Consider the following 13,591-nt stretch of genomic DNA (forward strand, 5'->3'; position numbering starts at 1 on the left):
ATTTAAAAAGTATACAACCTAAAAGTTGAGAATTATGTTTTATTTGGTGGCCTTTCTGAAGACTGTAACTGGAGAGACAGCCTCTCAGATAGCTCTGAGGAACTGTTCCAAAGAGGTTAGGGAGGAGCTAGGATATAGAGGAGTTTTTGCTAAATTAAAGGACTTCCCTGGTGGCTCAGATGGTAAAGAATCTGTCTGCCATGCAGGAGATCCAGGTTTGATCCCTGGGTCAGGAAGATCCCTGGCCTTGCCTGGAGAATTCCATGGACAGAGGAGTCCTGTGGGCTATAGTCCATGGGGTCACAAAGAGTCAGACATGACTGAGCAACTAATGCTTGCTTTGCTAACCAAACAAACAAACATAGGTGGACATCAGAAAATTACTGCTAATCACAAAAGGGACATCTTAAGTTAATGATTTTAGTGCTTTTCTGTGTGTGGGAAGATGCAAAGTCTGGGCTCATTGAAATTACTCCTTTGATAGACATCTTAACTGTCGAGGACCCATATCCTGTTTTTCTTCCTCTCAGGGTGTGCTGTCAGAGGTTTAGGGGTGATGGAGGGAGTGGGGACAGTGGCTGCAGTGGCCGATGGTTTGATGGTGGGCAACCGTGTTGTTTATTGGAATGGCAAGCAACATTTTTTCCCTCACAATAAGAAAAAGGAAGGAATTCCTGGTAGAAATAATGACATGGGCAATTTTTTTCAAAAGCATTATGCTAATATACATAAGCCAGAAATAAGATATGTACTGTCTGATTCCATTTATATGGCCTTTTAGAGAAGTGAAAGTACAGTGGTAAACAGATCAGGGGCCAGAAACTGGGGGAAGAGAATTGCCTCCAAAGAGGGACGCAAGAACTTTCAGACTTGATGGAAATGTTTAGTATGATTTTGGTGATTGTTACACGACCTTACAGGTTTGTCAAAGCTCATGAAATTGTATACTTAAAAGTGGTGGATTTTATTATAATTTTCTCCCTCTACACAGTTAATCTTAAAAATTGGCCACATCATTAACCTGTTAACAGTACCTCTTACTCATAGAGTCTACCTAATCAGTGCAGCATTAATATAAGAAGTAGAGAAAATTTCCACTCTGGGGGAAGAAATGGGTCTCTGGGAGAAAATATGAATGAACAGTAGGAACATAAGAAGTTCCCTTAAAAACTTCTTTGTTTATTTTCAACAAAGCTGAGTCTCAAAGGAGAAATCTTGAAAACAGGAGCTTCAGTTCATTTATTTTTAACATCTAGTATAGTATACTATTAGCTGAATGATTTTGGTGTGTCCTGTTACACTATTAAAAACACCAAAATTCTGCTGATAAGTCATTTCTTTTTACATTCTTTGCAGAGAGCATACCCAGTTTAGGGGGCAAGATTTGGTCATCTGCTTTGGCACTGAGGACTTAGCTTTTATTGGGTAAAAAGATATGTCTATACATCCTAAGGATGAAATCTGGGGAAAGCATTGGCTTTTTTGAAGGATTGAAAGAGGAGGTATGTGTATGCATATAGGAAATAGCTGCATAGCATTGTATAGCAGAAGAACCGAGGGGAAGAGGAGAAAGAAAATGATACATATTCCTCTTCTGCTATGAACAAAATGCTGTTTAGAAATCAGCCAAATGTATACAGTTGGTCCAATTTGTTGAAACTATACAAATCTTTTGTAGGGGGAAGTGTGCATAAATCAAACTATAATTTTCTATTTATTTACTCAGTAATATAAGATTTCCCGCCTTAATTTGCTTTAAATAACAGTAGCTCAGAACTTCAGATTTCAGTTTAGCTTTTTAAGGTGGTATAATATTACTACTTAATTTTATAGGTATTATTCTTTGTTTTAAAATTATGGCCTATTGAAAATTTTCAGATCCTTCTAGTAGAAATCTGATCAACCAGATTTACTAATTCCTTAAGATTTATCTCTTTGTGAATTGACCAGTTTTTCATATTATATTATTTCTAAGTATATTTTAATAGATGCATACTTTATCATTCCCTTGCTTAAAAAGTTAAGTGACTATATTAAGTTCATGCTGTTATAGTTATAAAATACAGTAATTATAGTTTTTCAGAATGTACAATTTAGAAGTTTCCCATAATGTATAGAAAGATCTCTTGAGTGGGAATGCTAACATCCCTGCTTTCATCATTGTGTGTGGAAAGAGCGTAGGGCAAGGTTGGCCATTTTCTAAGTACTTAATAAAAGTGACAGTGTCAGTTGCATCAGACTCTTTGCAACCCCATGGACTACAGGAATCCATCAGGCTCCTCTGTCCATGGGATTCTCTAGGCAAGAATGGAGTGAGTAGCCATTCCCTTCTCCAGGGGATCTTCCTGACCCAGGGATGGAACCCAGGTCTCCTGCATTGTAGGGAGATTCTTTACCATCTGAACCACCAGGGAAGTAAGTGTGCTGTTATTTATACCATCATCAGCACCAAAGGGTGGAGCTTATTGGTGTATAAATGAAGGGACACATTTGGATTGTGCCACCCATAATAAGGACCATTACTTGAAAGAGGGGCAGTAAATGAGTTAAAGAGAACTGAGGCCTTTCCACCCATCACTACAGAGTCCTGTGTGTCTCCTTTAAGGCTTGGACTCTGTGGAGATGGCTGGATCTAGGAGGCTTTGGGGGCCCATGGGGCTGGAGTCAGAGACCTAGACATCGGTGCAGAGATGGAGCTGCTGCTCATGCTCATAGGGACATGTAACCACAGAGGAGTTACAGGCTGAGCAAGCAGTAAACACAAAGAGGAAGGAAGGCAGGATGTAAGATCTGTTGCTGAGTTGAGACGGTCTTGGGTGTTTCCTGAGCTGTGGTCTGGTGGAGCCCTGAATGAAGAAGGACCTCTCCCAGGGTTGAACAGACACAGGCTGAGAGCAGGGCCAGTTGGTAAGATTGTCGAGACAAGCCTTGAACAGGGGCGGGCGGCTGAGAGGAAACTTGTGGTTGAAATTCTGTCCACACAGGGTTCTGTGGAGTCGGAAGGGATGTCCTTTTCTAACTTGCACAAGGATGCAAGTTATTTAGTGTTTTTGTTGAGCGCTAGTATGCTGGGTGAGAGAGGAGGCAGAGCAGCAGCACCGCAAGACATTGGTCGCTGGCGAAACAGGCTATCAGGGGACGAGAGTGGATGCGGACACGGTTTAGGATGCTACTTACTTAAAATTGGAAGTTTGGTTGCTGGGCTCCTGAGTTTGTTGTGAGAGAAATAAGAATGCAGACCCTGGAAAACTAAGGTGTAATTCAGGGGCCTGGCAGTAGGAACTCAGGCCTGGTGAATGACATGTTCAAGGTCAGCGTGGGATTAGTAAGAACCTGACCAAACTGTTGAGCTGCTGCTGAAGGCTTCTCAAGTTCCCTGTCCTTTGGGCCAGAATCAGTCTCAGAGGTTGGGGTGGGGCTGAGCCTCAGATGGGCTCAGGGATGTGTCTGCAGCTGGGCCTAGAGGGCACTGGGTGTACAGAGGCCAGACAGGCTGGGTCCATCCACATGGGGAAGCATGATTCTTCCCTGAAGTCATATAATATTGATTGAGATACCCACGGGGTTTTTGTACTTAGGGAATAGAATGATGTGTCCAGAATTGCTGCCGAATGTGCTTTTTTCTAACTGGTGGTTGGGAAAACAAGCCCCTTTATATTCGAAAAAACATTAGGAGAGTCTAAAAAAAAGAAGACTCTGACATTTTCAAGAGTCATTCTATAGGGTTTTTGTTTAGTTTTTATAAGCAACACTGTTATGGTTCTCTGGGGCTCAAGGAAGCGCCTTGAAATAAGAACTCTCCAGTTTGAATCTTAAGCATACTGAAGTTTGAGAATCACTGCTCTAGGACACTTGGAGGAAAAAATAACAGGTTTACTGAAATCCAGAAGAATGGGGTAGGGAACAACAAGGTTGTGAGTAGTAGAGTTTTATTTCAGCACAGCTTTTGACTATGAACTTGATCTCCATTTCACCAGTTCCTAGGATTGTCACTGCTTAGGGGGATGGCAGGATGGACAGATTAGACATTGTGTAATGCTTAGTCTGGTATCAGAAGGATAGACCTGCACCCATTCATAAAAGCTCATATCTGGAGAGCAACAGTACAGTGTGTAGACTCTGGTCTGATATGGGTTTGAGACCTGTTCTGCAGTTTATCAGCTCAGGAAAGTTACTGTTTCTCTGAGCTTCAGTATGCTTATTTGTGAAATGGGAATTACGAGTTTACTATAGCCCTCACAAGGTGATTGTGAAGATTACATTAGATAATATAGCAAAAGCATTTTATCAGGGGACTTGACACATATATAATACATATATATCTGAATGATTCTAATCAGCCATTATTCACTGGGCATTGGCCATGTGCTGGGCATTTTGGGTAAAAAAAATTAATACAGAACATCTAGTTATGAGACCTGGAACTCCATTCAATGACTGTCTACTTAGCGTCTTCTGTGTAACATGTTTTGTTAGATGCAAATACATACATGGAAATAAAATGATGGGCAAGTCCTGCTCTCATGGGTCTTGCCATCTAGTGGGGTCATCATTGTAACGTCTGTTATGGTCTCTGTATATCAGTATATTTGTTATTTGTTTCCTCCGTGGTTACCTTGAGAATCCTAGAGCAATGATTCTCAAATTTTAATTTGGGTCAGCATAAGAATCAGACTGGAGGGCGCTTGTTTGAATACATGTCCCCAAGCCCCAGAAACTCATGTGTAGTAGGGGCTGAGGAATGTGCATGTTAACAAGTTGTCAGCTGGTGCAGACCCTTGAACCTGCCATATCACTTTGGGGAGCCTGCCCTGCAGCCCTCTCCCATCCACTATGTCTGAATTTGCATTTTGGAACTCTGCCCACCAACGGAGCACTCTTAGGAAGCTGTCTGTCTGAATTTTCTCATTTGGGTTCCCCTCATGCATTTTATCTTGATAGATAGGCATAGAACTGTGAAAAGCAATGGCCACACTTAGTCTGCTTCTGTTTCTTACACCGTGTGAGCTGGGACAACTCACCCCGAGAAACTTTCAGTTCCTTCATTCATCCAGGAAATGATACCTGCACATCCATTTATCAAGCTTGTTTTGAGCCTTAAGTGAAGTGATGGCATACAAGCTTTTTATGAACTTAAAAAATATACTTTAATTATTAAAAAGAAGGAAAACCTGTTGCCAAGATTGAGCCCACTTTGGTATATGTAGTGTGTGCTCAGTCACTCAGTCCTGTCTAACTCTTTGCGACCCCATGGACTCTAGCCCACCAGGCTCCTCTGTCCATGGGATTTCCCAGGCAAGAATACTGCAGTGGGTTGCTGTTTCCTACTCTTAAGGGATCTTCCCAACCCAGGGATCGAAACCCAGTCTCCTGTATTGGAAGGTGGATACTTTACCATTGAGCCACCAGGGAAGCCTCTGGCATATGTAGATTACTCATCCATTCAGTTATGTATCATGATTTGAGAAGAAATAAGCATTTGATCTCTGCCAGCAATGGCACCTCACTCCAGAACTCTTGCCTGGAAAATCCCATGGACGGAGGAGCCTGGTAGGCTGCAGTTCATGGGGTCGCTAGGAGTCGGACACGACTGAGCGACTTCACTTTGAGTTTTCACTTTCATGCATTGGAGGAGGAAATGGCAACCCACTCCAGTGTTCTTGCCTGGAAGAATCCCAGGGACGGGGGACCCTGGTGGGCTGCCATCTATGGGGTTGCACAGAGTCGGACACGACTGAAGCGACTTAGCAGCAGCAGCAGCAATTCCTGCTGTCCCTTGAAACTCTACTCACACTGTAGGTGAATAATTGATTTATGGTTTAAACTTTGTAAGGGTGTTTTAGGGACCCTGGTCTTATTAATAGTGGCATCTGCAGCCAAGAAGCTGCTATGTATTGTTTAATGTCAGGATTTTGAAACTTGTTTTGGTTATTGGAGCTATGTTGAAGGGCTTTGTTTCCCTGTAAACCAGGCACACTGTGTTAAATCCTAACTGGTGTTGCTTTGAATCTTTGGCTCAAAGCAAAATGGTTGTGTCATTTATAGACTTACAATTAAAGACTTCACTTATTTCTGCAAGTTTTTTCCGGTGAGCAAGCAGAAGAACTCGACATGCTTATCCCACGGATATCCTGGCTGTCCCCAGTTTGCTTCGCAGCTTGAGTATGGATGCTGTGAGTTGCCCATGACACATGAGAGAGTGAAAAAGCTTCCAAAATTTTTCTGAGTTGGTGTACACAGTGACCCTTCCTGAGTAGATTCATTTTACATTTTGAAGGGAAAAAAATGTTTCTCACCCTTCTTTGGTTTCAACTAAACAACGAACTGGTGAGGCAAAAACAACAATCTCACTTACTCATACTTCCTTGTTCTGTAAAGTAATAGGTAAAATTTCCAAGGAATATATTTTGAGGGAGAGGTAAGCAAACTGAATTGAAAATACTGAGTTCTTCCTTTAGACTTTAATGTGCTGCTTTACCTTAGATGCAAATTTTTTTTGATTAATTTTAATTATATTTGACTGTGCTGGGTCTTCACTGCCGTGCAGGCTACTCCCTAGTTGCAGTGTTCAGCTCTCTGATTGCAGCGGTTTCTTTTGTTGTGGAGGGTGGGCTGGCTTGGACTTCAGTAGTTGCGGCTCCTGGGTGCCAGAACACAGGCTCAGTAGTTGTGGCGCGTGGGCTTAGTCGCTCCGCAGCATATGGGATCTTCCCAGATCAGGGATCGAACCTCGTGTCTCCTGTGTTGGCAGGAGGATTCTTTTCCACTGAGCCACCAGGGAAGCCTTAAATATGTTTTTTAAAAAACTGCTGTTACTGGTAAGTGGTATCCTTGTTGAGTGTTTGCATAACTGATGTTACTTTGGATGGAGTCTTAAATATTTGAGTATTTAATCAAATTGTTTGGTGATTATTTTGGCCCATGGTAAAATGCCTTCCAGGACAGTCTTAAGCCTGGTATCCATAATTTCTAAAACTTTCTTGGTCCAAGTCTAATTTGTGCATTTTAGAACTTAGTTGCTAAACATCCCTGATAACTGAAACCATCAGATATGCAACAAAAAAGGCTTAGTTGCGGTGTATTTTTAGATGAGTCATGGTATAAAAAGAGTTCCTCAGTGTTCTTTGGAGTTTTTTGTATTTATCCTACATTCATGTTTGTGTGACGCATGAAAAAAGAAACATTTGCCAGGGCCAGTTCAGTCCGAGGCATGAGCCAAGGCCTATCCATGCCAGCTCCCTGTATCCTGTCAGCATGAAGCATGGCTCATGGCCTCTGGCTAAAGTGTTTAATATGATCACTTTTATCACATAGGCTTCCCAGGTAGGGCTAGTGGTTAAGAATCTGCCTGCCAATGCGGGAGACGCAAAAGACACGGGTTTGATCCCAGGGTCAGGAAAACCCCCTGGAGAAGGAAATGGCAACCCACTCCAGTATTCTTGCCTGGAAAATTCCATGGGCAGAGGAGCCTGGCACGCTACAGTCCACGGGGTCGCAAAGAGTTGGACATGACTGATCACACATTATTCTCTCACACAGGAAGGGGAAGAAGTGGGGCCAGCATTTGCTGCACATGTCCTAAAGGTCAGGCTCGCTGTCTCGCTGTCCTTGTTACCTCAATAAACTAGGTAAGTGATGCATCCACCATCTTCACTGCCTCATTTTCTTGGGCTTTCACTCTGATCATCCCAAACCTGAGTTTTCTCCATTCCTTGGATTTTTTTTTTTTTTTTGCCAATTATTTCTCAAGAAACCAAGAACCATACTTTTTTTTTTTTTTTTTACCCACTGGATGATCATGCAATTTATTTCTTGCTTTTTACCAAAAACTTAAGATGATTTCTAAAATAATGCATAATATGTCAAGACATATATTACAGAGGGATGAGGAAGACAGAATAAAGTGGACAGGGAGGCCTGGGCCCAAGAAGATCTGTGCCCTTCCTTGCTTTACTCTCTCTGCCAGCAGAGGGTGTGGCCTTTGTGCCATGGCTGGGCGCAGTTGACTCTTCCCTTCAGTCCAATAGGAATACTGCTCAGGCTGCCCAATGGGTGGCCAAGTCTCCCTTTGGTTTTCTCAAACCCACGCACTTCACTGTGTAGGAAACAAAACTCAGAGCTGGCTTTAGTTTTAGAAAACAAACAACCGTAAGATATACACGCTTCTTCAGCACTCACTTTCGTGTCCTCAATTATGCCAGATGCCCATCCTTTTGGCTAATGTGTCTACTGGCCCAAAGAGGGTGGTTGTGTGCTGTCAGCCCTCAACATGTGAAAACAGTCGGGCTGGAAGAGGAAGACTAATTTACCTAAGGCCCTCCCACCCCCAGGCCAGGAATTATGTGGAGTTGGGCCATGATTTCTGTCCTCTGATTTCCAACCAGTGTTGATTGGGGATTTTGTTGCTAAACTGGAAGTATGTGTAAACTAAAGTTTGCTTGTTTAAGGCATTCATTTGCTTCCTCCTGACACAGCCTTCGCTTCTAATTAGTTTATAATAGTGGCACGTGGGGGTGGTGGCTGCATTCATTGCAGTGAGAAGCAACAGCTGACGGCGAGGGTGGCGTGCCTAGCACTCTCCATGGGATCATCACTACAGTTGAGGATCACTTCCAAACGGCCCCGCTCCCTCAATAGCTCCTGAGAGTCTCAACTCTAATTGTGCCCAGAACAATTAATGACACTTGTTATGATGACCTCACATTATCAAGAACAGTTTCTTTGATGTGTAGTCGATTATACCTATGAAGGCAATGGAGCTCTTTAAGAATCTAACTAATCACATACATTTCAATAAAATTACAAAAAGGAAAAAGAATCTAACTAGACTCACATGTTCTACACTGCATCGCCCTAATTGAGGTTAGCTTTCTTGGTGGCTCAGATGGTAAAGTATCCACCTGCCAATGCAGGAGACCTGGGTTCGATCCCTGGGCCAGGCAGATCCTCTCTAGAAGGAAATGGCTACCCACTCCAATATTCTTGCCTGGAAAATCCCATGAACAGAGGAGCCTGGCAGGCTACAGTCCATGGGATCCCAGAGTTAGACATGACTGAGTGACTAAACACTTTCACACTTTGGACAAGAGTGAGTGGAGTGGTACATTCAAGTCTAGATGGACCGGAAACCTGGTAAGAGATGCAAAGATGCACTGAAATAAAAACATTTTTAAATTTGTCTTTCACATTTACTTATATGTAGAAGTGAGAACATATTCATATCTGCCTATGAAGCAGAAGTGGAAACTAAAGAAAATATTTTAGGCTTAAAAAAAATTTATTTTGTAAAGGTGCTAAATTTACCTATGCTGTGACATGGTGCATATAAAAGTGTGTAAAAATTGAGGCTATGGTAAATATTTTTTAGTAGTTTTTTTCCCAGTCTTTTAAAGTGAGGAAATGACTTTTAGCTTATATAACATTTAAAAGTCATTTTGAGCACTGATGAAACAAAATTTTTTTTTTTTTTTTTTTTACATCTTAAGGTATATATTCACTTTCTCTTGAGAGAGAGAAAATAGATATTTTTTTTTAAAATGGGTATTAAATATCAGGATGGGGAACACATGTATACCTGTGGCAGATTCATTTTGATATTTGGCAAAACTAATACAATTATGTAAAGTTTAAAAATAAAATAAAATTTAAAAAATAAAATAAAATAAAAATGGGTATTAAATAGATGTGTAAAATTTTGTTCTGAATGAATTTTACTTCTTTAATATGGGAAAGTATTGTTCTAAACATGAATCGTGTTGTGTTGTTTAAAGAAGATGAGAGACAGGAAAAAATATTCTCTTTCTGCATATTTAGTGGGTGTTTCCAAAATAACAGGCTGACATCAGTTTCTTCTGTTCTTCCCTCTGTATGTTTCTTTATTCACTAATGCTTGTAGGTAGGTCATTGTGTAAATCATCTGTGTCATGATCTTGGCTTCATTCCCTGTGTTCCAGGTGGGCCAGCCATGAGAGGGTACCTTTTGGCCATCTTCCTGAGTGCTGTCTTCCTCTATTATGTGCTGCATTGTATATTGTGGCGAACAAATGACTACGGGTAAGTCTTATTTTTGCTGCTTAAAAACGCCCCCCAACCGGGTTTTTCACATGGACACACAAATGATATTAGAAGGACCTATTACAAAACAAACAAACCAACCCTGTAACATTTTGAGCCTTTTCTAGCTTTTCCATTATAAGTTAGAGTTTTACCATCCTAGTATCTTATTCATTACAAATAACCGTTTAAATATTGGTAAGCAACATTGGGTTTTTTTGGTTTTTTTTTTGGACTTTTCAGTGAAGCAGTGCTCTTGACCATCTTTGGGATTCTGCTTTATATAATTCATCTTTTTGAATTGATGGAGTAATTCTTAGACTCGGTGGCATTTGAGTCTTCAGTTCAGTCACTCAGTCGTGTCCGACTCTCTGCGACCCCATGAATCACAGCACACCAGGCCTCCCTGTCCATCACCAACTCCCGGAGTTCACTCAGACTCACGTCCATCGAGTCAGTGATGCCATCCAGCCATCTCATCCTCTGTCGTCCCCTTCTCCTCTTGCCCCCAATCCCTCCCAGCATCAGAGTCTTTTCCAGTGAGTCAGCTCTTCGCATGAGGTGGCCAAAGTACTGGAGTTTCAGCTTTAGCATCATTCCTTCCAAAGAAATCCCAGGGCTGATCTAAGAGTCTAAAATACTGGGATAAGATTGTTGATAAATGTGGACACTTACGTATGGTTTCCTTTGTTTAAAAATATTTGCTGAATAGTGATATAGGCAGAATTTGAAGTGACTTTGACTTGAAATATTACATACAAAATTTGGAGAGGCACAGATAGCTTTATTACAGAGAAAACTCCTATATTAAGCTTTTTATCCTTTTCCCTTTTCTATTTTGAAAAGTATTTACTTAGTTTGAATAAACAGATTACAAATAAAAATTAACTACAATATGTGACCTGAATAGAAATGACTGGAACAAATACAGCACCGAACTTGATTTCCTTGCACTAGTCACAGAGCATGTAACAATTGAGAAAGCTTCAAAATCAATTATATTTCTTTGAAAAAGGAGTAACAGCAGTTCCTGATCTATCACAACTAGTCAACTTAAATACAAGCTTCCGGACATGAATTTCATGAGTGAACCCACATGATCATTTTTTAAAACAAGGAAATTTTGACAAGTTGAAGTAAAGTAAAATGGTTCATGGCCTCTAAGCAACAGGTTTTGTTTTTTTAAAAAACAGAAGAAAATTCAGAGCAGCATTGTCACAGGATAAATTAACGCTATACTACTATATACAAAATTTTGCTAGAGCTGATTAATGACAGTGCAACTTTTCAAATTAAAGCAAAACAAATCCAAAGATTAAAAAAATGATTCTGTCTAATCTGAAAGTGTGCTGATTTCTATAAGTCACAGAGCATGTGATGTAGGGCAACTGTCTATACTTTCCTTGTGATGTGTTTAAAAAAAAAGGGAGGTGCTCCTAAAAGCAAAGAACTTACTGGAATTAGAGACTAAATTGACCATGCAAGTGTGTCTCTCCATATGACTGTTGCTGGTGCTTATCAGTGCCAACCAGACATTTCCCTGAGTCACTCTATGACCACTGTCCTTCTGGGATTCAAGTTCACAGTCAAGGCTGGGCTGTTGGGTTAAAAAAAGAGCACTGTTGTCATTTAACCTTTTATACCTCCCTCAATTTCGTAACACCTGAATAAGTCCAAATACAGGATAGTTAATCATTTCTTTTTCTAGAAACAAATGAAGTCACTTGTCTTTCTTGTTAATTGATGCTTTTTCTGCTTTTTCTCCTGGGAATGATTTTTTTTTTTTTAACTTGAAACTGAACAGATGAACCTCAGTTTATATCTAAAAAATAAACTTGCCAAATGTTGCTGATACTAAAAACAGATTAGTTATTGTGAGAGAAGAAACAGATAATCTAGTTTAAACTGTGTATTAAACATTTTATAGCATATAAAATGTTTCTTAGCATTAAGTTTTTGTTATGATGCTACCCTAGGGAGAAACGTTAAGGAAAAAATCTTTCCCGATTATCTTCAATGTAGTTAACAACAAACACCTCTTATAATGGTAATTAATATGAATTTGTTTTTTATAAAGTATTCTAATTTACCAAATTTCACATTTAGATGGGGTGGGGAGAGAGGCTCTCTCTTCCTAACTTTCCAAATTCTTGAGCTATACTTTGCTTAACTACCATTCCCACCAAGAGTTTGAGACCATTGATAACCATGCTAGTCTATCAAGAACATTCTAAAATATTTTCTATAATAAAGATAAATAGAAAAGTTAATATACATATTGCTTTATTTTGCAATATTTTCAACAAACCATGTAAAATTACATGTTTTGAACCAAAAGTATCCTCAGTTACACGAAATGGTTTTTTTTAACACTGAGGATGGGTTATTCAAAAATGCTAAAATGAAAGCTTCAAAATAGATTATGTCTTTTTCTCCTCAAAATATATCTTTAAAACTCAGAATTCAGAAATTACTTTGCTTGAGTTTCCCAGAGTTCTGATCAGAAATTGCCTACCGTTTAGTATAAATGTTTAAAAAAAAAAAAACTCTTCTGCAAATGACTAGAGCAGAAAAGTTGTGATGTGGACAGCAGGTTGGAAAACCCAATTACTTAGCTTGTAAATGTATAATGTAGTTCTGGAGAACAGCTGTCTGTTAGTCTTGAGGTATCCTTTCTTCCTATTGCCAGTCCTTTGGCAAGGAATCAAGTCTTAATGACCTTTAAATTCTGAATGGGTGGTATTATATGACATCAAATAAACCACAAAAAACTCCTTCACTTAGACAAAAGTTCAGTATTTTTTGCCAGTGTTTGAATAGTAGATGCTAGATCATGTTTCTAGGTTTTGTTTTACTAAATTAAAAAAAAATGGTGCTTCTGCATTTGATTTCATTACTGATTGGTTGAAAAATCATTGTAGTGCTCTTTATGGAAGGAACTTAGGCAAATCATTGTAATGCTCTTTATGGTCGCTGGAAAAACCCAGTGCCAGGTGCATGGGTTTGGCTGTAAGTTTTGAGGTTTTTGGACAACCCGGCTTTGATCCCTGGGTGGAGAAGATCCCCTGGAGAAGGAAATGGCAACCCACTCCAGTATTCTTGCCGGAGAATCCCCATGGACAGAGGAGTCTGGCAGACTACAGTCCATGGGGTTGCAACAGTTGGACTCGACTTGGTGACTAAACCACCACCACCAATGAGTCAGAGATCTTAGAAGTCTGATCCTACACCACGTGAGGCTCCTACAGGCATCTATCCCTGTATCTTTGCCCCTTCCTGTCTCTGTTCCACACTTAGTAATGGGAGATAAGAACAGAAGAAAAAGCACGAAGTTGGCTAGATTGCTAATTCCCAACAAATCATATTCTGGCTCACAGGGGAAATGATAAAGAAGACAATGAAAAGGGTCCAAATTCAGCACATTTTTTTGTCATTAGAATTCGAGGCATGTTCATGTCACTCCTAAACTAACACATTACTCCACAGAAAATATTGTGAAATTACCTCAGATGCTGTGAACTTGCTTCCTTAAGCAATA

At 40.2% G+C, this 13,591-nt stretch overlaps 1 protein-coding gene across 16 annotated transcripts in view; it reads left to right on the forward strand.

Annotated features, from left to right (window-relative positions):
* ST3GAL6 (ST3 beta-galactoside alpha-2,3-sialyltransferase 6) overlaps positions 1–13,591 on the forward strand; it is an 87,629-nt gene that overhangs the window by 33,009 nt on the left and 41,029 nt on the right. For 12 of the 16 annotated variants that reach the window (XM_006047798.4, XM_025282516.3, XM_025282518.3 and 9 more), the window contains 2 exons: positions 7,540–7,628; positions 9,954–10,053. In XM_006047798.4, the coding sequence (XP_006047860.1) occupies positions 9,965–10,053 (89 nt within the window). In that variant the 5' untranslated portion in view covers positions 7,540–7,628; positions 9,954–9,964. Of the gene's footprint in view, positions 1–2,329; positions 2,908–7,539; positions 7,629–9,953; positions 10,054–13,591 lie in introns of those variants that run through there. The other 4 variants (XM_025282520.3, XM_025282522.3, XM_025282510.3 and 1 more) reach the window with 3 other exon arrangements.

Source organism: Bubalus bubalis, chromosome 1, assembly GCF_019923935.1.
Source record: "Bubalus bubalis isolate 160015118507 breed Murrah chromosome 1, NDDB_SH_1, whole genome shotgun sequence".
NCBI lineage: Eukaryota > Metazoa > Chordata > Mammalia > Artiodactyla > Bovidae > Bubalus > Bubalus bubalis.